Below are 26,833 nucleotides of genomic sequence, written 5' to 3'. Positions count from 1 at the left end.
GTCTAGTATAAAGGTTCTGATCCTTGGCTTCAGGAGAGTTTCAAGAGGCAACTTATACATTATATATATATATACACACACACACACACACAGTTGTACAATTTGGAGTGAGGACATTTCCCTATGACCAACTGACCTGCCCACCTCGCTGAGCAGAAGTGGGTGGTAAATAGAGCATGTGGGATTTATGCTCTCACTGCAGGGCCCACAGGACATGCACCGGGGAGACGTGCGCTGCGAGAGAACGCTTGCACTTTTTTTTTGTTGTTTGGCTCAGCAGCGACCAGTGTTACCGCACCCCCGCCCTGACACACCCCAGTTACCAATGTAAACAGCCCATTAATAACACACAAGAGATTGGCTAAACAGTAACTGGGGTTGACAACGCTGACACCCTGTCAGCCGGGAGTTGTCTGGGCAGGGCCAAGACTCATAAAACCTCCAGACATCGCGGGCTCGATGTTCAATCAATGAATCTTGGGACTAACTCAACGATAACCCTGGCCAGTGTATTGTGACTTGGGAGTGCTCAGTAAATAGCCCCAATGAGCCTACTTGCAATGTTGCTCGTGGAGCAGTTTGCAAGGTTGTGGAGGCGGGGGGGAGAGAGAGAACCGATCAATTTTCCTGCTTGTAATGCCTCGCAGCGGAAGTATATGAAACACAGGGGTGGGCTTGGAGAGGTTAACAGTAGAGTGAGGGGACAGCTGCGCAGGCTTCTCCTTATGACCGCGTGACAGGTTAGACAGTCTAAACAAATAAAAAAAGGGTTGCGTAAACCCATTGTCTAAAACGTACAGAAGCTTGCAAAGCATTTCACCAGCAATGAACAACACAACCATGGGAAAAAAAATAATACCACCTGGAAAAACTCAGCAGGTCTGGCAGCATCTGCGGAGGGGAACACAGTTAACGTTTTGAATCCGTATGACTCTTCAACAGAACCTGAAGAGTCATACGGACTCGAAACGTTAACTGTGTTCTCCTCCGCAGATGCTGCCAGACCTGCTGAGTTTTTCCAGGTATTTTTATTTTTGTTTTGGATTTCCAGCATCCGCACTTTTTTTTGCTTTTAACATAACCATGCGGGCTTCCTTCTCTCAGCAGCCACCCAGCACGGACAAGCGGTTGTATCCTGGATCCCCGCCCCGAGCTCTTCCCCTCTGACACAGAATGATGGTCATGAGCAGTTGATAAAGAATCTGGAGTGAAAGTGGCAAGCCTCAAATAAAAACTATTAAAAACAGTGTACAGCAGCTACCTGGGGTAGAAAACTTAATTTACAAGGCTAATGGGATGGTCTTTATCTCCGGTGCTTCTGCCAACAAAAGGCTGCATGTTATGCTGTAGTTTCATAAAGTTCTGCTTAGACCCCATCAGGAGTAACTGTGTTCAGCTCTGAGCGCTGCACCTTAGGAAGGATATATTGGCCTTGGAGGAGGTGCATCGGAGATTCACCAGAATGATACCGGGGGGTTAAAAGGGTTAAATTGCAAGGACAGGTTGCATAGACCAGGTTTGTATTCCCTCGAGTATAGAAGATTAAAGGCTGATCTAATTGAGGGTGTTCACGGTGACTACAGGGTTCAATAGGGTTGATAGAGAGAAACTATCTGCTCTGGAAGGGGGAAAAGAGTCCAGGTCAAGGAGGCAGAACCTTACAATGAGGGCCAGGCCGTTCAGAGGTGATGTCAGGGAGCGCTTCCTCCCACAGAGGGGAGTGGAAATCTGGAACTCCCTCCTGCAAAAGAGCTGTCGAGGCTGGAGGGTCAACTGAAAAGATTGATAAGATTCTCGTTAGGGGTAGATGCAGTTAAGATGCAAATCAGCTAAGATCTAATTGATTGGCAAAACAGTCTCGAGGGGCTAAAACGGCCTTCTCCAGTTCCTACGTTAAGAGTTTAATTGATCCTACATGTCCCTTGACACAGTTTGCAATTGGAAATTTAAAAAAAAAATAAATACAAACATTCGGTCTGTTGCTTAGATTAAATAGTAGAAATAATTATTTAGTTGCAGTTTCAAGCGCAGTAAAATATACATCCATTTCCTAGCTGCCAGGTTACCCCACTCTCCTGGGATCTGTTTAGGCGGAAAATATCAGAAACAGGAGCTGGAGGTGGCCATTCGGCCCCTCAAGCAGGCTCCACCATGCAGTAAGCTCGTGGCTGATTTGCTACCTCAATTCCACCTTTCCACACTCGCCCGACATTCCTTGATCGTAAGGTTCTGACTCAACAACCTTGCCAGCACACTGCCATCTTCAGGCTGAGCGAGGAAGTGCTCGGGAAGTATTTGCGCACGAGTTCTTAACTTAATATTGTTTCACCACAAAGGCTGGGAGCAACATCGTCACAAGCGCAGCTTTAGTGCAGTCCTGGCTGTTAGGGAGTGAGGGCAGCGAGGGTTGAGCCACATTTTCAGTGCATTCACGGCAATATGTACAAAAATAGAAAATAAATAAATAAAATAAAAATCCCTGCCACGGAGATCAGATTTTATTTTTTCAATGCTTTGCGCAAATATTTCTTAGTTACTTGCTCGCATCGGAATTCTGTCTCCGTGGCAAACGCAATCCTCGCGCAATCATTCCCATCTCCCGTTAACAGCCGTGCACTGGGAATCTGGGATTACAGGAGGAGAAGAGAAGTAAACTTTTTTCCCTTGGCGGGGACTTTTCACAACGGATCGGCCCGGGAATATTTGCCCCTTTATTATAAACTCCAAGGGTGAAGAAGAACAGAACACATGGTGTGCAACTATTGGACAATAAGCCCCCCCAAGTCAAGAGAAAGGTACATGGCGCCATGTTGGGTATTTGCCAGACTTGCATTTCACCGCACAGGTCACATCAGATTATTCATGCATACAAAATACAACAGCAAAACAAAACAAAACAGGTCCCAACTTCGGCACCTTTCCAGCGGGCACACACACGCTCCCCCCCCCCCCACCCCCCTCGCGCGGGCACACACACGCTTCCCCCCCTCGCGCGGGCACACACACGCTCCCCCCCCCTCCCCCCCCCCTCGCGCGGGCACACGCACGCCCCCCCCCCCTCCCTCGCGCGGGCACACGCACGCTCCCCCCCCCCTCGCGCGGGCACACACACGCCCCCCCCCTCCCTCGCGCGGGCACACGCACGCTCCACCCCCCCCCCTCGCGCGGGCACACACACGCTCTCCCCCCCCCCCCCCTCGCGCGGGCACACACACGCTTCCCCCCCCCCCTCGCGCGGGCACACACACGCTCCCCCCCCCCCCTCGCGCGGGCACACACACGCTCCCCCCCCCCCCCTCGCGCGGGCACACACACGCTCTCCCCCCCCCCCCCCCCTCGCGCGGGCACACACACACACACGCTCCCCCCCTCGCGCGGGCACACACACGCTTCCCTCCCCCCCCCCCCCCCTCGCGCGGGCACACACACGCTTTCCCCCCCCCCCCCTCGCGCGGGCACACACACGCTCCCCGCCCCCTCGCGCGGGCACACACACGCTCCCCCCCCTCGCGCGGGCACACACACGCTTTCTCCCCCCCCCCCCCCCCCCTCGCGCGGGCACACACACGCTTCCTCCCCCCCCACCCTCACGCGGGCACACACACGCTTCCTCCCCCCCCACCCTCACGCGGGCACACACACGCTTCCCCCCCCCCCCCCTCGCGCGGGCACACACACGCTGCCCCCCCCCCCTCGCGCGGGCACACACACGCTGCTCTCCCCCCCCCTCGCGCGGGCACACACACGCTTCTCTCCCCCCCCCCCCCCCCCTCACGCGGGCACACACACGCTCCCCCCCTCGCGCGGGCACACACACGCTCCCCCCCTCGCGCGGGCACACACACGCTTCTCTCCCCCCCTCGCGCGGGCACACACACGCTTCTCCCCCCCCCTCGCGCGGGCACACACACGCTTCTCCCCCCCCCCTCGCGCGGGCACACACACGCTTCTCCCCCCCCCTCACGCGGGCACACACGCTCCCTCACACGGGCACACACGCTCCCCCTCACACGGGCACACACGCTCCCCCTCACACGGGCGCGCGCACACTTTCTCTTCCAAAACTGACACAAATCCCAGGCAGAAGGTGATGTCTTCCAGCCTTCCCCTCCCCGCGCCCCCTCTAGCACTGGCTTGGGATACCCTAAGCAACTGAAATTGCCAAGTTCCCTTTTCCCCCAGAGGAATTTAGCTCCCTAAAAAAGGTTCCCTAAAACAGGGGCTAGGGTTTATGAAGCACTGAAAGGCTGCAGCAGCCTGGAGATGCTCTGAAGGCGTACAACAACAAAGGAAATGCTGCGGAAGAGCAACGAGGAAGCAAGCAGGTCCCTGTGCAATGCGGGCAGCAGGCACAGTTGCTTGGGTGCCACGCAGGGCAATATGGCACCACTGGCAGCACAGATAGAAACCTGAGCTGATTCCACCACTCAACGAGGCCACGGCTCATCTGACCTCACTCCACACACCCGCCTTTGCCCTATAAATCCCTTAATACCTTTGGCTGACAAAATTCTATCAATCTCACATTTAAATTAATCGATCCAGCACCAATTGCAATTGTGGGCGACAGCTCCAAACTTGGGTGTGTGTTTCCCAATTTCACTCCTGAAATGTCTGCCTCTAAGTTGCAGGCTATATGCTCTCATTCTAGACTCACCAGTCAAGTGAACCTCGTTTCTCTCTGTCTACCCCGTATGCCACCCTTAATATCTTGAAAATTTTGATCAAATCAAATCCATTAACCTTCTAAATTCATGGTTGCCAACCACCAGGGGGCTCCTCATGGGGGAACGGGGCTTCAGGTCAGTTGATGCTGTGGGATATGGGTGCTTCAGGGTGTAATGAAGAGACACTAGACCGAAAAGCACAGCAAACATTGGACCATCGCAGCAATGCTAAGCACAGCCTCAGCTTCTGAAGGACAGCACCGGGAAAATATAAAGGCGTCCCGTTGTCCAAGCGCGATTCAGAGCTCCTGGGTACTGCGTTCTTCCTTTCAAACAAAGTGCCGCCCTCAACATTTGCAGCACGGCAACGGGATGGTGGATGGGGGTGAAGGGGTCACACAAGGGAGCAGAGGCGGAGATATAACTTCGGAGGCAGCCGCGGTGGCTAGAGGGTGGCAAGAGGCCCTGGAAGGAATTGTAAATAAGAGGTCGAGGGTCTTGAATTTCATGCAAGGAGTTAGCAAATGGTGCTGATGCCCACTGGAGCACCCCTGGCAGCATTATCAATTAGTGTGGCATAACCAAGCCAGCATCCGTGCTGCTGCTGACTGTAAGAACATTAAGCGTAAACACAGAGGCTGTCGAAAGACAGAGAGATCGGGAATGTGCCTGTCACTTTGTCGGCTCTCTCGATGGAGTCACCGATCACCCCCTAACAAGATTCCCATGTCAAGGGAGAAAATACCAAACAAATCCAGGTTGCCCAGTGCAGCCTTAAGATGTAGAAGTTGAGAGAGCACCTGGGTACAAAATGATGGATTACAAGTTCACACAAGAACACTGCTCCCAACAAGATGGGCCAAGATTTCTGTTCTAAATAATGAATGCGAGGCTTTTTGAAGAACTCGAGGTAACTTGTGAAAAGCTTGATGTTTATGGCACATTAGGGTCGGAGTGTGAAGATCAGAATGGCGAAAATCACTTCGCTTCTTTCCATTTGCTTTCTACAGTCGACGAAGCCGTTCCCTGGGCATGGAATGCGTATGTGGAGAATAATCCCCACTGCTCTCGTAGGCCGTCGTCAAGCCACCGATTCCCAGCTTCACTATAAATTTACGCCTACAGAATAAATCTTACCTCAGTCCTTTAGCCTGTTAACAGAGTCGTTCATAAACACGCCGAACTGGATAAAGAACAGCATTTAGAAATCCACAGGGGTGGAGCAAGGAGAGGCCCTACAGACACTGGCACCTGACAAGATGATGCAGTTGGATAATATCAATTCTGAAACGCTGGGCACATTGATAGATGTCTTGAACTAGCTCCCTTCTCAATTACCCACCACTTTGTCCATTTTCATAGTTTTCCTCCAAGTGGGATGATATATGGGCAAGAGGGTTAAACAGTAGCACTCACATTGTTTGCATTCTGCTACAATATGCAGACAGTAAAAAACAGTCAGACCATGCCAGCTTCTGAGCTGTCGCATTAAGTCAATGGAACAAACACACTATTTATTGATCTCATTCTTTTGAAGGTTGATTGCAGCCATCGATCGCCCATCAGTGACCAAATCTGCATCTCTTACTGGAACATGGCCGTTGCCAATGCTGGCTGAGGAGTTGACCGTAGTTAAGTTGTGGTCTTTGTGGAAGGGGCAAACTCCCAAAATGCTGCCCCGTAACCGAGATCTCCAGTACCTGCAGTCACTCGGAATGTCAAACAGACCAGAGTTGACCATTTGTGCATTTACAGTTAATAGTAATGGTTACAGAGCTTGGCTAAAGTGCATCTGGTTAATAACTCTCAATCACATTCTCTGCAGTACTTGGATGAAAGGTCTTGCACTGATCAGGTTAAATTACTTAATTAAATCTGTACAGTTACCCCATTACACACATGAGCAGGAGCAGCAGTAGTGGGGTGTCTCCAGTTACGGTACCAGTCCCATCGTTTACATTCCAATTGGATCTGGGGATCTGGGCAGTGACATTCATTGCCTATCCCAATGGTGCCACCAGGGGACTCAAGAATTCCCCAACTCATCAAAGGCTCAGGCATCTGCTTGACTGATGCCCGTGGTTTAAGGAACTGGACCAGTGTAGCCGAGGCTCGGTGAACCAACATCTGTGGCAAGATGCCAATACCAGTTGGGTCAGTGCCTTTATAAAGCACTGGCTAGACCACAGCTGGAGTACTGCGTCCAGTTCTGGTCACCACACTTTAGGAAGGACGTGAGGGTCCTTCAGAGGGTGGGGAGGAGATTTACCAGAATGGTTCCAGGGATGAGGGATTTTGGCTACAGGGTTGGGTTGGAGAAGCTGGGATTGTCCTGCTTGGGGTGAAGGAGATTGAGGGGGGATCTGATGGGGGGGCACAAGATGATGACAGGTTTAGATAAGGTAGACAAAGAAAAGCTGTTCCCATTTGGGACAAGGGCTCGGAGACACAGATTTAAGGTTTTGGGTAAGAGATGCGGGGGGGGTGCGGATGTGAGGAAGAACTTTTTTTACGCAGCGAGTGCTAATGACGGGAACTCGCCGCCTACGAGGTGGGTGAAAGTGGATTTCAAAAGTAAAGTGGATGGACACTTGAGGAAAATAAACTCGCAGGGATATGAGGATAGAACTGGTGGAAGGGGACTGACTGGATTGCTCTGGAAAGCCGGCATGGACTCGATGGGCTGAATGTCCTCCTTCTGTGCTGTAACGACACTACCAACAGAGATTGCCGGGGCAGAAGGGAACAAAAGTTGGAAAGGCTCCATGAGCCACTCTCTGCATTGCATTTGATGCCAGTCATACCAGCCTTGGCATAGTGCAAGGCAAGCTTAGATGGCTGCAGGAGTAGGTGCACGGCAATGAAGACACCACAAATTAATGTTGAGAGTGCAAAGCACCCCTGCCACCACCCCCACCACCCTCCCTGGGAGCCTCTGAGACATCAGGGCCATTTTCACAACTGGCATATAACCACTGGTTGAAGAGCTTTGCAAGTTGGTGAGAAGGGTGTGGGGAAAACATGGTTTTTATCCTTTTTTCCTTTAGAACCCGGGGCCTCTGGATTACTAGCCCAGCGACCATCGTCGCTATGCCACTGTCTTCCCCCTATCTTCGCGACGCACAACCCAAATATGAAAGATCAGTCTTAGTTAAGAGGTTGCTGTGCAAGGCTTGGTGAGCGAGCACAGCATCCTTCCATCTGGGACCAGGAACCCCAGCCAAGGGGGTCACCGATGGAACAGGAGCTCTCCCTCGCTTGGATGCAGGAGTCTAAAGTGAGCGCTTGGCAGTCTCGCTGTTACTAGTGGAGCGTGCAGCCCAAAACTCTGCCCTGGTGCTTTCGAGCGTCACATCGAGACGGGGTGCACCAGGGGAGAAAAATGGAAGAAATTTGGACCGGCCTGATGCAGAAACGGCAGCCGGGGTTCAGGGAGCTCGTTGGGATCCCACCCGAATTAGGTAGGAATCGAAACATGGGCGGGGGAGAGGGGGGTGGGATTTGACATTTCAGCTCTGGATCGCGAGGGCTGATACAATTTGCGACCAGTAAAGCAAACCGCGGACACAGTTAATGTGTGGCCAGCCCGTAATACTGGATTCAGCTGTGGGCGGCTCCTCAGATCAGAAAACACAACTCTGGTCAGAGAACTCGTATCCCAGCCAACCCGCCAACCCGCCTCACCAAGGTGCGAAACGACTCGCAAACGATACTAACTACTTCAACCAGCGTCACAAAGCACGAGACACATAACACACATCGTAGAATTGAGACCGCGGGAGTCCCCAGCCGGCGTGTAGTGAAGGGGTGAGGAGGAAAGGGCTTTTCCTGGGATGAGTGAGTGGCGAGTGCTTTGTGCCGTTCTGCCTGATGCAGAGTCGCTCAGACACAGCTTTGTTCGAGGAGGCAGCCTAGCCGGATTTCCCTCACCCCGCCCCCCCAACCCCCACCCCCAACACCGACTTCGCCTCGCTGCCTTTCTCCTACTTGACAGGCTCCACCACCAGCACTTTGCACTCGCGTTTGGCGATCTTGTCCACGGAGAGCACCGCCTTCTCCGAGGGGAGGTAAAGCGGGCGGCCGATCGGAGACCCGACGGGGGGTGTGATTGCTCGTCGCTCCATCACGCTCCCGGTCCTGCGTAGGGAGGCAACGAAGAGAGAGAGAGAGAGGAGGCAACATCATGAGGGGGGCAGAAGCAAACCGGAAAGAGGGAGCTGCTCAGGGTGGGATCCCAGACAGGAGGCGACATTCCCCAGTGGGACGGGGATGTGGATCAGAGGTCCGGATCATGATTGGTTGGGGAGGCTGGGGGAAGCGATCGGAGGGATTTGGGACCGCAAGTAGACGGGGAAAAGCTGTTCTCAGCGGCGGAAGGACCAAGAGCCAGGCGACGCCGATTTGAGGTGAGGGGGCAAAAGAAGCAATGGCGACGTGAGGAAACCGTTTCTTGCACAGCGAGCGGTGAGGATCTGGAACAGTGAGAGGCGGAGGCAGGTTCAACTGAGGCTTTCAAAGGGGAATTGGGTAAACGACAAGAGACAAAACGAGCTGCGTTACGGGGAAAAAAGGCGGGAGGAGTAGGACTAGCCGAGTTGTTCTCGCAGAGAGTCAGCACGGACGATGGGCCAAAGGGCCTCCCTCCTACGCTGTAACTGTTCTGTGAATCTTCGAAAGGTGAGGGGTATCTACAGCGTTGAGCTCCTGACTCCAGGGTGTGTACCTTCTGGGGAAAAACGTATTCTGTAAACTGCTTGTGCTGGGGTTTAAACTTCCCATTCACCATGGTCCCTGCTCTCTCCCTTTCTCTGTAACCTCCTCCAGCCGCACAACTATCCAAGGCATCTGCGCTCCTTCAATTCTAGCCCTTCGAATCCAACATCTCCAGAGAGGTGTAGGGTGGGAATTCCGGATCACAGGGCCTTGGCTGGTGAAGGCAGAGCTGCCACAGGGGAAGCGATGGAAATCCAAATGCTCAAGATTTCAGAGATCTTGGAGGGTTGTAGGGCTGGGGGAAGTTTGTCAGGAAGATATAATGATGTTATTGGAATTTATTGTAAAATAGTGGTATCTGTGTGTGCGTGTGTATGACTGTGCTTGTGTGTGTGTGTGTGTGTGTGTGTGACTTAATTGGATTAAAGGCAGCTGGTCTGAAGGCTTTGATGTGCTGGAAGATAAGCTCGGATTGAAATGTTAAGGAGGTAAATGTGGGGAAGTTTAGAATGTAAAGTGTAAAAGAACATTTGCATTTTTAAATAAACCAGACTAGAATGTTTTCAAAGGAGGGGTGAAATGTGTCACCTAGCCAGGTGAAGTTCAGAAACAGTGTGTTTATTTTTCCCAAAGATTACTGGTAAAATTGGCAATATGATAAGTTTTTATGATCAGGGAGGTAAAGTCCAAAGACATAGTGAAACAATGGGAATTTGCCTTCAAAGGAGGCAAATGTGTAAAAAGGAGAGAAGTCTGTGTGTAAAGGCAGGCATTTTAAGATCTAACAAGTGTGAAAAGCCTTCAGCATCTAAGCCTCAAGCTGCTGTCTACAACAAACTGAAGTTAAGAAAACTCACTTTGAATTGGATGGTTCAGGGTATCATGTTTCTTTGCCTGGGTCTTTTAAAATCTGTGTGTCTTACATTTGCCTTAATGGAGATGTAACTGGGAGTCAGATTAATTAGGGGATTTAGAAGTTATTATACTAGTAATTTTTAGGCATACATATGTGCTTATAATCATTTATCTTATTAATAAATGTTTAATCTAGTTTTGTAAAAACCTATAAGGCTCGGTGGTCTTATTACTACTGAATTCAAAGCCCGCATCTCGAAACCTACAAATTGCAAAAATAGTTGTGGCAGTTGTCTCAAGTTTCCCTCTGGGATTTGAACAACTCCGCATTTACCATCGGCTGTGCCATAACAAGGTTACAGAGATAGGGAGGGGGTGATGTCCATGAAGGGATTGAAAACAAGGATAAGAATTTTAAAATCGACGATTACAACCAAACCTCTCCATTTCCGAGAACAATAAAAGCAGAGTTGAAACGGATGGACGGCCTCATGTGGATGGCAGTTGCCCGTGTGTTTAAGATCGTGAGGGGTTTTGATAGAGTAAATCAGGAGAAACTGTTTCCAGTGGCAGGAGGGTCGGTCATCAGAGAGTCACAGGTTGGAGAGAATCGGGAAAAGACCCAGAGGGGGAGATGTGGAGCTTTTACTTTTAAGAGCAGCGAGTTGTTGGGATCTGGGTCGTGCTGGCTGGAACGGCGGTAGAAGCAGATTCAATAGGAACTTTCAAAAGGGAATTGGATAATTACCCGAAGGGGGAGGGGCTATGGGAAAAGGGGAGGAATGTGGGACTAACGGAATCGTTTTTTCAAAGAGCTGGCACAGGCACGATGGGCCAAATGGTCCTCTTGTACTGGCTTATTGCCTTCGGCAGTGTCCTTACCTCATCAGGTGGCTGTTCCGTGAGGGCTGCTGATGGGAGAAGGACTGCGAGCGGCCCAGGTTAGCTTGGTGACGCTCCATGAGATCTCGGACTGCAGGGCTGCTCGGGCTGTTCTTCCGGGAAACCGGCCGGGCCTCAGGGGGAGGGTTCGTCACGCTGGCAGTGAACTGTAACTTCAGCTTCATGTGTTGGCTCAACTAATGGGACCAAAGAGACCGAGAGAGGGTTGGGGTGTGGATGGGGAGATGGACAGAGAGGGGCAGCAAAAAGAAGAGGCGGAGGGAGGGAGGGAGGAGGCCGAGCGAGGGAGGGAGGAGGCGGAGGGAGGGAGGAGGCGGAACGAGGGAGGAGGCCGAGCGAGGGAACGAGGGAGGAGGCCGAGCGAGGGAACGAGGGAGGAGGCCGAGCGAGGGAGGGAGGGAGGAGGCCGAGCGAGGGAGGGAGGGAGGAGGCCGAGCGAGGGAGGGAGGGAGGAGGCCGAGCGAGGGAGGGAGGGAGGAGGCCGAGCGAGGGAGGGAGGGAGGAGGCCGAGGGAGGGAGGGAGGGAGGAGGCCGAGGGAGGGAGGGAGGGAGGAGGCCGAGGGAGGGAGGGAGGAGGCGGAACGAGGGAGGGAGGAGGCGGAACGAGGGAGGAGGCCGAGGGTGGGAGGGAGGGAGGCCGAGGGAGGGAAGGAGGAGGCCGAGCGAGGGAGGGAAGGAGGGAGGGAGGAGGCCGAGCGAGGGAGGGAGGGAGGAGGCCGAACGAGGGAGGGAAGGAGGGAGGGAGGAGGCAGAGCGAGGGAGGGAGGGAGGAGGCCGAGCGAGGGAGGGAGGGAGGAGGCCGAGCGAGGGAGGGAGGGAGGAGGCCGAGCGAGGGAGGGAGGGAGGAGGCCGAGCGAGGGAGGGAGGGAGGAGGCCGAGCGAGGGAGGGAGGGAGGAGGCCGAGCGAGGGAGGGAGGGAGGAGGCAGAGCGAGGGAGGGAGGGAGGAGGCCGAGTGAGGGCGGAGGCCGAGTGAGGGAGGGAGGGAGGGCGGAGGCCGAGGGAGGGCGGAGGCCGAGTGAGGAAGGGAGGGAGGGAGGAGGCCGAGTGAGGGCGGAGGCCGAGTGAGGGAGGGAGGGAGGGCGGAGGCCGAGGGAGGGCGGAGGCCGAGTGAGGGAGGGAGGGAGGGAGGAGGCCGAGGGAGGGCGGAGGCCGAGTGAGGGAGGGAGGGAGGGAGGAGGCCGAGCAAGGGAGGGAGGGCGGAGGCCGAGCGAGGGAGGGAGGGAGAGAGGGAGGAGGCAGAGCGAGGGAGGGAGGGCGGAGGCCGAGGGAGGGAGGTAGGGAGGAGGCAGAGCGAGGGAGGGAGGAGGCCGAGCGAGGGAGGGAGGGAGGAGGCCGAGTGAGGGAGGGAGGGAGGGCGGAGGCCGAGGGAGGGCGGAGGCCGAGTGAGGGAGGGAGGGAGGGAGGAGGCCGAGCAAGGGAGGGAGGGCGGAGGCCGAGCGAGGGAGGGAGGGAGGGAGGAGGCCGAGCAAGGGAGGGAGGGCGGAGGCCGAGCGAGGGAGGGAGGGAGGAGGTGAAAAGAGATGGCGAGAGACAGCGAGAGACGGGGCGAGAGGTAGAGAATAAGGAAGGAGGAGCAAGGCCAGAGCACAAACAGAGAGAAAGACAGAACAATGTTCAATAACTTGATGCTGACAGTTTAAAAACCTCGATTACCGAAGATGCCTCGAGGTTACGGTAAGAAATACACAGTTAATTATAGGTAACTAATTCAGCAGCATTCTCAGCACAGCAAAATAATCTTGTTAAATTAATCTCTACATCATCAAAACTCCACACATAGCAGATATTCACTAAATAAAAACTGGACACTCAGGATTTGTGCAGCATTACATCCAGTTCCCTTTAGGAAGGATGTCAAGTTCGGGAAGAGGAGATTCACAAGAATGGTGCCAAGGATGAGGGTCTTCAGGTACGTGGAAAGACCAGAGACTGTTCTACTCTGCGAGATACACAGGTCTCCCGTGGGGCACAGACATCGTCTTGGACCAGCTGGGCTGAAAGGCCTGTTTTCTGTGTTGTATTTAGTTTGAAAAGATCTGTTTTGTTAAACTTAGCATCATTTGGGGAGCTGCAATGGTTCTAGAAAAGAGCAAAGCTGTAAATGATTTGGAGCCCGTTCTGAAAGCACGAGGGCGGGGGTTTAAGCGGTGCGCCATTACCTCAAAGAGTCCAGCGCGGAGCACCTGGAAGGCCACTTTGTAGGTCACTGTGCTGCCTTTCTTGCAGTAGCCCAAGTGGTTGAGCGGCGTGTGGCACACGACCGAGTTGAGGGTGGTCTCGGCAGCCCGGAGATCTTCCTCGGACAGCTTCTTTCCTAATGAAGGCGAGAAGGGCGATCTGGAGAAGGGTTCAGGTAAACGCAACAGCAAACACAACAGCAGCAGCTGGAGCGGAGTGGGCTCCAGACAGAACAGACCATGGCCGCCACAGTAACAGCGTTATCCCCTCGCAACTCTGCAGGTTCCAGCACACGGAAACAGGCCATTCGGCCCCACTGGTCCCGTGCTGGCATTTATGCTCCACACGAGCCTCCTTTCCACCTTATCAGCGTAACCTTTATCTCTCTCTCTCTCGCTTTCTCTCTCTCTCCCCCTCACGTGCTTAACTGGCCCACTCAGCTCGCGGCCGCTTGTGGAATTTCACTAGTGTGGAAGGACTGCTGCGTTTGCCCACAAAACAACAGTTATACTGCTGCAAAAACAAACATGTCGCCGAAGCTGTTCATCTTGCACTCATCGGGACAAATGCAAGAATTCCAAATTTCAAACTGTCACAACAATTTACACCACAGGAGAAAAGCATGCTGATTGATTGGTTGGCAAGTCGACTCGGATTGGTTGGCAAGTCGACTCTGATTGGTTGGTTGGCAAGTCGACTCGGATTGGTTGGTTGGCAAGTCGACTCGGATTGGTTGGTTGGCAAGTCGACTCGGATTGGTTGGTTGGCAAGTCGACTCGGATTGGTTGGTTGGCAAGTCGACTCGGATTGGTTGGTTGGCAAGTCGACTCGGATTGGTTGGCAAGTCGACTCGGATTGGTTGGCAAGTCGACTCTGATTGGTTGGCAAGCCGACTCTGATTGGTTGGCAAGTCGACTCTGATTGGCCAAGGCGTTGCTATGGAGAAAGTAACAGGGCTCCCTAAGCTCCCAAAAATGTGCAAGGCTTGAACCTTGCTATCTCAAATTTGAGCCTTGTAAATCTTTGGTAACATGTCTCTCTTTTCAGCAATATTCGAATTCTGTACTACTAAATCAACAGTTCTGCTTGTGGCAGGAGGTTCCTCATTGCAGCTTTGCTTTCTGTCAGCTGAGGCAGAACAACCACATACGAAATAGGAGCAGAGGTAGGCCATTTGGCCCCTTGAGCCTGCTCCGCCATTCAATAAGATCCTGGCTGCTCAGTTTGTGTTTCGAGTTCCACATTCCCATCTACCCCCCGATAACCTTCGATTCCCTTGTCTAACAAGAATCTATCTACCTCCGCCTTAAAAATATTCAGTGACCCCACCTCTGGAGGCAGAGAGTTCCAAAGTCTCAGTGAAACAAATTTCTCCTCAACTCTGTCCTAAAAGGGCGACCCCTAATCTTAAAAAAAAGTGGCCCCCTGGTTCTGGACTCACCCACAAGAGGAAACATCCTTTCCACGTCCACCTTGTCAAAACCATTCATAAAGACCATAAGACGCAGGAGCAGAAATTAGGCCAATCGGCCCATCGAGTCTGCTCCGCCATTCAATCACAGCTGATAAGTTTCTCAACCCCCATTCTCCCCGTAACCTTTGGTCTTACGTACTTCAATCACGTCGCCCCCCCATCCCTACAACCTCGCTCTTCTAAACTCCAGTGGAAATGAACCCAGCCTACCCAATCTATCCTCTTTCCTCAGGCTTTTGACAGAGTGAAGTATTTGGCGCGGAGCAGCCGACAGGCCAGAGGGGTGCACAGGGCCTCGCCCGTCAGACCCCCGGGAGCGTCGGCACTCACCCGCCTGCGAGCTGAGGGCACTCTCCGGGGTCCACACCAGCCGGACAGCCAGGAAGTCCTGCAGGTTGTTGAGCAGCGTGTACTTGACGGTGAAGCGCTTGTAGAGGGAGACGGGCGACTCGCACGACGCCATCATCACAAACTTGGGGCGGTTCAGCTGGATGTTGGGCAGCCTGATCGGAGGAGAAAGACGTCAGCGGCAGAAGCGAAATATTCCCACTCCGCCCCCGCCCCCACCCCCCGCAAATGCTTTTCTTCTTACAAAAACCAAAACCCTTGCTGGTTAGAGGGAAATAACAGAATGACAATACTCAAAAGAAATGGGCATTCGCATTTACACAGTGTGAGCACAGATTGAGGGGTGATCTAACTGAGGCCTTGAAGATAATTAATGAATTGGATGGGGTCGATAGGGAGAAACTCTGACGGGGGTGGGGAGTCCAGAACAAGGGGGCAGAACCTTAAGATTAGACCCAGGCCATTCAGGGGGTGATGCCAGGAAGCACTTCTTCACAACAAAAGGGAACCTGGAACTCTCTCCCTCAAAAAAAATCCGGCGTCAATTAGGACCGAGGCTGATAGATTTTATTTGTTGTTGTGCCGGTGGGGGTTAAGGGTTACAGACCAAGGCGGGTAGCTGGAGTTAAGACACAGATCAGCTCATGATCCAAATGAACAGTGGAACAGGCTCAAGGGGGCCGAATGGCCTTCTCCTGTTGCTGTGTTCCTAGTTCCCCCCCCCCTTATTGTTTCTCAAATGTACTGGAGCACTTCACATACAGCGAGCAACCTTGGAACCGAAGTGACTGCTTCATGGGCAAAGCTATCAGGTGTATCTGGCATGGACTCAACGGGCCCCTTCTGTGCTGTAATATCTCTACAGCTATCATCGCGTTGGAAACAGATTTATTCTTTCCACCAAAAAAAATACCAGGCAGCCAAGTCCCCCCCCCCACCCACCCCGCTGCTTAGAAGTATTTGACAGCAGCTCTGTTTGTCTAGCTTTCATCCCAATTTGGTATAAACTACGGGTGAAACTCCATGAGCTGCCACAGGGTGGCGCAGGTTAACCATTCCCTACAGCCTATTGCAGAAATCCTTTTGCACAAAACCAGCAGATATCACTGTAGTCTCAGCTGGGCCAGCCATATCAATACTGTGACTACAGTGGCTGGGAATCCAGCGGTGAGTATCTCACCTCCTGACCCCCCCAAAGCCTGTCCACCATCTACAAGTCAGGGGTGTGTTGGAATACTCTCCACTTGCCTGGATGAGTGCAGCTCCAAGATGCTGGACACCATCCAGGACAAAGCAGCCCCGCTTGACTGGTGCCCCATCCACCACGTTCGACATTCACTCCCTCCACCACCGACGCACAGTAGCAGCAGTGTGTGTACCATCTACAAGATGCACTGCAGCAACTCACCAAGGCTCCTTCGACAGGACCTTCCAAACCCATGACCTCTACCATCTAGAAGGTCAAGGGCAGCAGATACATGGGAACACCACCACCTGGAAGTTCCCCTCCAAGCCACTCACCATCCTGACTTGGAAATATATCGGCCGTTCCCTCACTGTCGCTGGGTCAAAATCCTGGAACTCCCTCCCTAACAGCACTGTGGGTGTACCTACACCACATGGACTGCAGCGGTTCAAGAAGGCAGCAGCTCACCACCACCTTCTCAAGGGGGCAATTCGGGATGGGCAATAAATGCTGGGCCCAGTCAGCGATGCCCACATCCCCGTGAATGCACTTTAAAAAAACAAGTCCATCCCACATTTTTAAAATGGGACTCGAGGTGGGGGGAGGGAAGAATATTGAGGGGTGAAGGGGGAACCCCCAAGGATTTGAGAGACCATCACCCCCATTTGCCCTCAGACCAGGTAAAGCATCTTGGTCTTTATTGCAGGTGGATTGAAGAACAGGAATGAAGAAGTGATGCTACAATTGTACAGGGCTTTGGTGAGGTCACACCTGGAATACTGTGTGCCGTGTTGCTATCCGTTTTTAAGGAAGGGTCTTCTTGCATTGGGGGTGGTAGAGAGAAGGTTCACTAAATTGGTCCCTGGGATGAGAGGGTTGTCCTACAGTGAGACACTGAGTAAATTGGATCTATATGCTCTGGAGTTCAGAAGAATGAGAGGTGATCTCATTGGGTGTGGTCGTCGTTGGCTGGGCCCAGCATTTATTGCCCATCCCTAGTTGCCCCTTGAGAAGGTGGTGGTGAGCTGCTGCCTTCTTGAGCCGCTGCAGTCCCTGTGGTGTAGGTACACCCACCGTGCTGTTAGGGAGGGAGTTCCAGGATTTTGACCCAGTGACAGTGAAGGAACGGCCGATATATTTCCAAGTCAGGATGGTGAGTGACTTGGAGGGGAACTTGGTGATCCTCAAGGTAGGCTTGACAGGGTAGACACAGAGGTTGCTTCCCCCTGGTCGGGGAATCTAAAACACGGGGGCACAATCTCATGACAAGGGGCCAATGATTTAGGACTGAGATGAGGAGCAATTACCTCACTCAATATTTGGAATTCTCTACCCCAGAGGATTGTGGATGCTCATTGTTGAGTACATTTAAGGCTGGGAGAGACAGGCTTTTGGTCTCTCAGAGAATCAAGGGGAATGTTGTGTTGTGTGTTGTGAGGAAGATGCAAAGCAGCTTCAAGAGGATTTGGACAGACTTTGTGAGTGGGCAGGAACACGACAGATGCAATATAACATGGAAAAATGGGAGGTTATCCACCTTGGTAGGAGGATCAAACGTGCAGCGTGGCGGGGGGAAAGCACTGAAGTGGATGATCAGCCATGATTGTATTGAATAGCGGAGCAGGCTCAATGGGCTGAATGGCCTTCTCCTGCTCCTATTCCTTGCCTGTACATAAATAACTGAAATACTCACAAAGCAATAAATCATTAAAAGTAGGCTTACTGTTTGGCAACACACAGGGGGCACAGTGAAGAAATGGCTGATGATGAGTCACTGTAAAAAGTGGGACAGGCTGCGCTCCAATACCCACCTGTAATGTGTATAGATCTTGTTGTCAAGGTCCAGGTTAGCAGTGGACCAGCACACTATCGCAGTCAACGGCACTTCCAAACCCTAATCATGTTTCAAAAAGGAAAAAGAAAAAAGGTGGGGGGAATAATAAAAAAAAAAGAGCAAATTATTCAAGCTGACAGTACCGAGCGTTAGGACCATTTGCACAGACCGGACCAGAACGAAGTCAGTCAATTCTGACCGGGTCATTTCAACTGCAAACTGGGTGCCAGTAGCAGGTGGCAAGAGGGCATCCTGTCCATCGAGCCTGCCCCAGCACAGTCACGGTGCGCACAACATCAACATCAGACAGGGCCCGCTCCCCACGCACACCCCCAGCAGGTCACGTCATCTCCCCGAGGGGACGGGAGAGACAGGGCCGTGGATTAATGTCACTTCCAAGCCCAAGTTTTTTTTTTTGGACGGGGGGGTATCGAGGGAAATGGAGCGGGGGGGATGAATGGGGCTGAGATATGGGTCAGCCAGGAGCTGATAGAATGTCAGAATAGGCTGGGAGGGGCTGAACGGCTTCCTCCTGTTCCCATTGCCAACAACGGCCCATATATGGAGACATTACGGCACAGGAGAATGCTATTCAGCCCATCGAATATCTTTCCTTATCTTTGACCGGTTTCACTAAGATGGGAAAAACGCCCCCCATTGCTCCCAAATATCCTCGGTGTAAAATAGTTAAACAATTGTCCAACTTTCTCGCTTGTCCAGCACTCCCGGGGAAGCGTTTCAATCGACACTCCCACAAGATTAATCCCCATTCCTCATTCAGCCCATCGTAACAGTGCTGTCTCCCTGAAACAATGATCCATTCTGTTATCCCACCCCGCCCCGTCAATTTTTTTTTGTCTTTTAGTTGTTTTTGGCAGGCGGGCGCTACTGCCCGTCCCTAAGTGCCCCTCGAGGAGGCTGCCTTCTTGAGCCGCTTGCAGCCCGTGCAGGGCAGGTACACCCAGGATGCTTTTTAATCTGTCGCGGGGTCGATACCAAATGGCGGTTCGGAGGGAGCAGTTAAGATTCCGCCACGTTGCTGTGGGGTCTGGAGTCACGTGTAGGACAGACCGGGTAAGGACGGCAGATTTCCCTCCCTAAAGGGTGGTGAGTGAACCAGACGAGTTCAAACCTTTTGTCCATCAATGAATGAAATTTAAATTCTCCCAGCTGCCGAGGTGGGGGTTTGATCCCACGTCACTGGAGCATCGGCCCGGGCCTCTGGATCACTAGTCCAGGGGTGTCACCGTTAGGCCGCTGAGGCCTCCTTGGCAAAATTTACTTGCGAGTTTTTCCCCTGGCTGCTGGCCTGACGCGCGGGCTGTACCTCCTTCGTCTCCTGCTGCGGCCGCTCGTTAACCTGGAGCCGGAAGAGGAAAGCCTGCTCCTCCAGGGCGCTGAGCTTTGTCGGGAGGCGACTGGAGCTGCCGTCCATTCTGTAGAACGAAGCCACGGACACGTCACCCGACTGGTGGCTGTGGGGGGGGAAAGGAAACCCAATGGCGGGCAAAGGTTCAGGTTCAAACCCATCGCGACAGAGAGCCCAACATCAACGGCTTGCATTTATATAGCACCTTTAACATGGCTAAGCGTCCCAGGGTGCACCACAGGAGTGTCACCCAATAAAACGTGACCCCCGAACCACATAACGAGCAATTAGGACAGGTGACCAAAAGTTTGGTCAAGGAGCTAGGTTATATGAGGGGGAGAAGGGGGGAGAGTCAGCGGGGAGGGGAGTCAGGGGGGAGGGGGGAAGAGGTTTAGGGAGCGAATTCCAGAGCTTAGGGCCCAGGCAGGTGACGGCACGGCCGCCAATGGTGGAGCGATGGAAATCAGGGACAGGCAACAGGCCTGGAATAGGCGGAGTGCAGGGATCTCGGAGCGGTGTGGGGCTGGAGGTGGTTACAGAGATAGAGGCGGGTGGGGTGGGGAAGTTGAGGTGGGGGGGGGGAATGGGGAAGACCAGGACATGGAGGGATTCGTGAACAAGGACGTGAATTTTAAAACAGTATCATTGTTGGACCAGGAGCCAATGTAGGTCAGTGAGCACGGTGGGGTGCGGCAATAGACAAACAGGACATGGCGTGAGTTAGGATACAGGGAAACAGAGTCCGCTTCTCCCAAGTTAAAGAAACGTTCCATAATTCTCATTAACCCGAGCTGAGAATCATTTGTCAGTAAAGACCCTGACAGGAGTCACATATTATAGTAATATTGTCAGAAATTCTACAGTGTACTTGCAGGGAGTTTATGGATGTGCTTTTAAGGGCTCTGCAGAAGGTACTGGTATGTATCATTTCAGATACTGCTTGCACAAAATTACAAAGTCAGGACTGAGAAAGGAGAGACACACAAAACCTTTATTCCCGATTCACTGCACGAAGCAGTTTTTCCTGAAGAGACAACAAGTTCCCCAATATTACTCAACGGACCTGTGCGAGAAGTTAAGCTGCCATCTGACCAGTCTTTAGCGATCTCCCACCAACTGGGCCCAATGCATAAAGAATCCATAGGACTGACTCAGCACAGCATAAGGCCATTGGGTCCATTGGGTCTACACCATCCACTCCCCCAGTCTAATCTCGCTCCACAGTTCACCACCCAAACATTCTTGCCCCTCTCTGAAGAAACTGTTTCTGAATTCCCTATTCGACTTGTTAGTGACTACCTTATGTTTACGGCCTCTAGTTCACACCTCTCCACAAGTGCAAATATTGTCTCTATGTTTAGCTATCAAATCTTTTCATAATTTTAATGATCTCAATCAGGTTATCACTCGGACTTCCAGAGAAAAATATCCCAACCTGTTCCGTCTTTCTTGATGACTTTAACCTCTCAGTTGGCGTCATCCTTGCAAATCTGTTTTGCCAGTCTTTCTACATCTTTCAGGTAATATGGAGACTGGAACTGTGCACAGTGCTCCAAGTGTGATATGGAGACTGGAACTATGCACAGTGCTCCAAGTGTGATATGGAGACTGGAACTGTGCACAGTGATCCAAGTGTAATATGGAGACTGGAACTGTGCACAGTGCTCCAAGTGTGATATGGAGACTGGAATTGTGCACAGTGCTCCAAGAGTGATATGGAGACTGGAACTGTGCACAGTGTTCCAAGTGTAATATGGAGACTGGAACTGTACACAGTGCTCCAAGTGTGATATGGAGACTGGAATTGTGCACAGTGCTCCAAGTGTAATATGGAGACTGGAACTGTGCACAGTGCTCCAAGTGTGATATGGAGACTGGAACTGTGCACAGTGATCCAAGTGTGATATGGAGACTGGAACTGTGCACAGTGCTCCAAGTGTGATATGGAGACTGGAATTGTGCACAGTGCTCCAAGAGTGATATGGAGACTGGAACTGTGCACAGTGCTCCAAGTGTAATATGGAGACTGGAACTGTACACAGTGCTCCAAGTGTGATATGGAGACTGGAACTGTGCACAGTGCTCCAAGTGTGATATGGAGACTGGAACTGTGCACAGTGCTCCAAGTGTAATTTGGAGACTGGTACTGTGCACAGTGCTCCAAGTGAGATATGGAGACTGGAAGTGTGCACAGTGCTCCAAGTGTGGTATGGAGACGGAACTGTGCACAGTGCTCCAAGTGTGATATGGAGACTGGAACTGTGCACGTGCTCCAAGTGTGATATGGAGACTGGAACTGTGCACAGTGCTCCAAGTGTAATACGGAGACTGGAACTGTGCACAGTGCTCCAAGTGTGATATGGAGACTGGAGCTGTGCACAGTGCTCCAAGTGTGATATGGAGACTGGAGCTGTGCACAGTGCTCCAAGTGTAATATGGAGACTGGAGCTGTGCACAGTGCTCCAAGTGTAATATGGAGACTGGAACTGTGCACAGTGCTCCAACTGAGATATGGAGACTGGAAGTGTGCACAGTGCTCCAAGTGTGTTATGGAGATTGGAACTGTGCACAGTGCTCCAAGTGTGATATGGAGACTGGAACTGTGCACAGTGCTCCAAGTGTGATATGGAGACTGGAGCTGTGCACAGTGCTCCAAGTGTGATATGGAGACTGGAGCTGTGCACAGTGCTCCAAGTGTAATATGGAGACTGGTACTGTGCACAGTGCTCCAACTGAGATATTGAGACTGGAAGTGTGCACAGTGCTCCAAGTGTGGTATGGAGACTGGAACTGTGCACAGTGCTCCAAGTGTGATATGGAGACTGGAACTGTGCACGTGCTCCAAGTGTGATATGGAGACTGGAACTGTGCACAGTGCTCCAAGTGTGATATGGAGACTGGAACTGTGCACAGTGCTCCAAGTGTAATATGGAGACTGGAACTGTGCACAGTGCTCCAAGTGTGATATGGAGACTGGAACTGTACGCAGTGCTCCAAGTGTAATATGGAGACTGGAACTGTGCACAGTGCTCCAAGTGTAATATGGAGACTGGAACTGTGCACAGTGATCCAAGTGTGATATGGAGACTGGAACTGTGCACAGTGCTCCAAGTGTGATATGGAGACTGGAATTGTGCACAGTGCTCCAAGTGTGATATGGAGACTGGAACTGTGCACAGTGCTCCAAGTGTGATATGGAGACTGGAACTGTGCACAGTGCTCCAAGTGTGATATGGAGACTGGAACTGTGCACGTGCTCCAAGTGTGATATGGAGACTGGAACTGTGCACAGTGCTCCAAGTGTGATATGGAGACTGGAACTGTGCACAGTGCTCCAAGTGTGATATGGAGACTGGAACTGTGCACAGTGCTCCAAGTGTGATATGGAGACTGGAACTGTACGCAGTGCTCCAAGTGTAATATGGAGACTGGAACTGTGCACAGTGCTCCAAGTGTAATATGGAGACTGGAACTGTGCACAGTGATCCAAGTGTGATATGGAGACCGGAACTGTGCACAGTGCTCCAAGTGTGATATGGAGACTGGAATTGTGCACAGTGCTCCAAGTGTGATATGGAGACTGGAACTGTGCACAGTGCTCCAAGTGTGATACGGAGACTGGAACTGTGCACAGTGCTTCAAGTGTGATATAGAGACCGGAACTGTACACAGTGCTCCAAGTGTAATATGGAGACTGGAAATGTGCACAGTGCTCCAAGTGTGTTATGGAGACTGGAACTGTGCACAGTGCTCCAAGTGTGATATGGAGACTGGAACTGTGCACAGTGCTCCAAGTGTGATATGGAGACTGGAATTGTGCACAGTGCTCCAAGTGTGATATGGAGACTGGAGCTGTGCACAGTGCTCCAAGTGTGATATGGAGACTGGAACTGTACACAGTGCTCCAAGTGTAATATGGAGACTGGAACTGTGCACAATGCTCCAAGTGTGATATAGAGACCGGAACTGTACACAGTGCTCCAAGTGTAATATGGAGACTGGAAATGTGCACAGTGCTCCAAGTGTGATATGGAGACTGGAACTTTACACAGTGCTTCAATTGTGATATGGAGACTGGAATTGTGCACAGTGCCCCAACTCTGATATGGAGACTGGAACTGTGCACAGTGCTCCAACTGTGATATGGAGACTGGAGCTGTGCAGGTATAGCAAGTGATTAGGAAAGCAAATGGAATGCCGTTTATTGCATGGGGAATGGAATATAAAAGTAGAGGTGTTTTGTGACAATTGTCCTGGGCATTGGTAAGACCGCATCCGGACTACCGCGCACAGTTTTGGTCTCTTTATTTAAGAAAGGACATATTTGCATTAGCAGCAGTTCAGAGAAGGCTCACATGACCAATCCCTGGGATGAAAAGGTTGGACAGGTTGGGCCTGTATCCAGTGGAGTTTAGGAGATTGAGATATCTTATTGAAACATAAGATCCTGAGGAGAAGTCAAAAGGCAGATGTTTCCCCTTGTCGGAGAGACTAGAACTAGGGCGACACAGTTTAAAAATAAGGGGTCCCCCATTTAAGATGAAGATGAGAATATTTTTTCTCTCAGAGGGTGGTGAGTTGGTGGAACTCTTCCCCAGAGAGCAATGGAGACAGGGTCATCAAACATTTTTAAGGCTGAGTTAGATTTTTGACTGACAAGGGAATCAAAGAGTACAGGGGGTAGACAGGATGGTAGAGGCCGCAATAGGGTCAGCCATGACCTTATCACGTGCTGGAGCAGGCTTGAGGGGCCGAATGGCCTACTCCTGCTCCAAATTTGTATGTTTGGATGTGTTCTTAAGTTTAATTCTATTGCTCGGGTTTGAATCGCACCCAGGAGCCCCTATGTCTCGCGCTGAGCCCGAGCAGGGGGTAACCAGGCCGATATTTCACAGCACAGGTCGCTGGATAACCCTCCACGCTCCTCTCCCCTGCTATCCCCCAACACCCCTCTCCTTCCCCAGTACGATTGCTGCAGCCCGACCCCCACCCCCAGATTCACATCGTGCTCCTTGCCGCTCCTCCCGGTTGCGGAGGGGGGGGGGCGCCAACGCCGGGAGGCAGATCGCACGAACCCCAGAAACCACCGAGCCCCAAACACTGAGCCGGCGGGACCAGGCTGCAGTGCAAATCTCCGGAGAACCTGTCGCAGGCGGGGCAATGAACCAGCCGCCGGACCTTTCCCCATCCTGCCCAGTCCCTTTATAAATCCCAAAGAGAAAGAAAGATAAAGAGGCCCAGCTCTCACCAAACGTTGTCCACGAGCAGCACCGAACCATCAGGCATCATGGGCAAGTAGCTGGCATTGAAGTTTGGCAAAATCCGGATATCCTGGATGGAGATCTCCTCCTGGGAGGAGGTGTTTAGCACTGTCGGGGAAAAGAGAAAGCAGCCATTTCAGCACCTGGCTGAGACATTACGGCACTGGCAAACGACAATCCCCATAAAACGCTGCGTTCAAACCGTCAAAACCGACTCGCGGGAGAAATAAGAGGGGGAGGCGGCCCCTTTGAGCCTGTTCCGCCATTCAACACCACCACCACGGTTGGTCATCGACCTCAACTCCACTTTCCCGCCCCCCATCCCTCGATTCCCTTAGCGTCCAAAAATCTATCGACCCAAAAACAGAAGGTGCTGGAAAAACTCAGCAGGTCCGGCAGCGTCTGCGGAGAGAGAGAGAAACAGAGTTAACGTTTCGAGTCTGCATGAGCCTTCTTCAGAGCTCTGAGAAGGGCCAGACGGACTTGAAACATTAACTCTGTTTCTCTCTCTCCGCAGACGCTGCTAGACCTGCTTTGTCCGGCATTTTCTGTCTTTGTTTTAGATTTCCAGCCTCCGCCCGTATTTTGCTTTTAATCTATCGACTCGACAGCTTTGAGCATCCACTGCTCTCCGGAGTGGAGAATTCAAAAGATTCACAACCCTCTGAGTGAAGGGGTTTTCTCCTCATCTCAGTCCTAGATGGCTGGCCCCTTATCCCAAGGCTGTGACCCCCTAGTTCTAGATTCCCCAGCCAGGGTAAAGAGCAGCATCTACCCTGTCAAACCCCTTAAGAGTTTTATATGTTTCAAAGAGATCACCTCTCACTCTTGTAAACTCTAGGAAAATAGGCAGGGACTGTTGCACTCTGAACTGGTCTAGGAGGAAGCAGCCACTTCCTTAGGAGGTCAGATAAGTGGATGGAGACCTCGGATCAGCAGAGGCAGAATGTGAAGAATAGCTCGGGTTGTATTCCCAGAAGTTAGAAGGTGAAGGGCAATTTGGATCCAAGCTTTCAAGATAGTGAGGGGAACAGATAGGGTCGACTGGGAGAAAATATTTCTGTTGGTTGGGGAGTCTAGGACGAGGCGGGGGGGGGGTCAGAGTCTTAAAAGTTGGAGCCAGACCTTTTCGGGAGTGAAATTAGGAAATACTTCCACACCCAAAGTGGAGTAGAAGTTTGGAACTCTCTTCGGCAACCGGCAGCTGATGCTGGATCAATTGCTAACTTTAAGTCTGAGATCGATAAGGGTTTTGTGAACCAAAGGTATTGAGGGATATGGGGCAAAGGCAGGTGTAGGGAGTTAGGCAGCAGATCGGCCAGGATCTCACTGAATGGCAGAACAGGCCCGAGGGGCTGAATGGCCTCCCGCTGTCCCTACGTTCACACTCTGAGCAAGTAATCCAATAAAGGAGTCGCCTGGCCCTGCTCGGGGCCGCTGACGATGGTGAGAGGTTTCCAGCTGAGGTGCCAAGGAGAGGAAGGCAAACCTTCATAAGGGTTCGATTACCCTTCCCAATGGCTGCTCAGCATCGTGCCGTTCCAACCCCAGCTCCCATCGGCATTGCAGCTTTCCGCACGCTCCGTATACTCCACTCTCCTTGCTTTTGAGTTAATTTTGTGATAAACCTGCCGAACTGGCACAAATGAGCCATCTCTCACAGCTCGGCCAGCTCAGCAGGCATTTTCGGAAGATGCGGAGACATGCGCCATGCGATTATTCAGACTTCCCCACCACCCCCACCCTCCCAATCCCAATGATTAAGCTGACGCAAATACTTGGGAAATTCGGGATGAAGCTTTGCGCATCCTGGCCCATATCATTTGTCGTTGTTAACGAGAGTATTGCCTCCAATTCTGGCTACAACACTTTAGGGAGGATGAGAGGATCCTTGAGGGGGTGGGGAGGAGATTTACCAGAATGGTTCCAGGGATGAGGGATTTTTAGCTACAAGGTTGGGTTGGAGAAGCTGGGATTGTTCTCCTTGGAGCGAAAGGGATTGAGAGGAGATTTGATAGAGGTGTTCAAGTTTATGACAGGTTTA

The 26,833-nt window shown here is 52.1% G+C and overlaps 1 protein-coding gene across 3 annotated transcripts in view; it reads right to left on the bottom strand.

Annotated features, from left to right (window-relative positions):
• Positions 1 to 229: 229 nt before the first annotated feature.
• The window catches only part of trappc14 (trafficking protein particle complex subunit 14), a 79,709-nt gene continuing 53,105 nt past the window's right edge, over positions 230 to 26,833 (bottom strand). For 2 of the 3 annotated variants that reach the window (XM_078533838.1, XM_078533840.1), the window contains 7 exons: positions 24,777 to 24,897; positions 19,487 to 19,634; positions 18,137 to 18,219; positions 15,122 to 15,294; positions 13,299 to 13,453; positions 11,118 to 11,314; positions 8,633 to 8,804 (listed from right to left, as the gene is read on the bottom strand). In XM_078533838.1, coding sequence (XP_078389964.1) covers positions 8,651 to 8,804; positions 11,118 to 11,314; positions 13,299 to 13,453; positions 15,122 to 15,294; positions 18,137 to 18,219; positions 19,487 to 19,634; positions 24,777 to 24,897 — 1,031 coding nt within the window. In that variant the 3' untranslated portion in view covers positions 8,633 to 8,650. Of the gene's footprint in view, positions 1,203 to 8,632; positions 8,805 to 11,117; positions 11,315 to 13,298; positions 13,454 to 15,121; positions 15,295 to 18,136; positions 18,220 to 19,486; positions 19,635 to 24,776; positions 24,898 to 26,833 lie in introns of those variants that run through there. The other variant, XM_078533839.1, reaches the window with a different exon arrangement.

This window comes from Cetorhinus maximus, chromosome 34, assembly GCF_964194155.1.
Source record: "Cetorhinus maximus chromosome 34, sCetMax3.hap1.1, whole genome shotgun sequence".
NCBI lineage: Eukaryota > Metazoa > Chordata > Chondrichthyes > Lamniformes > Cetorhinidae > Cetorhinus > Cetorhinus maximus.
Note: the sequence above shows the minus strand (reverse complement) of the source record. Positions and strands in the feature narration are given on the sequence as shown.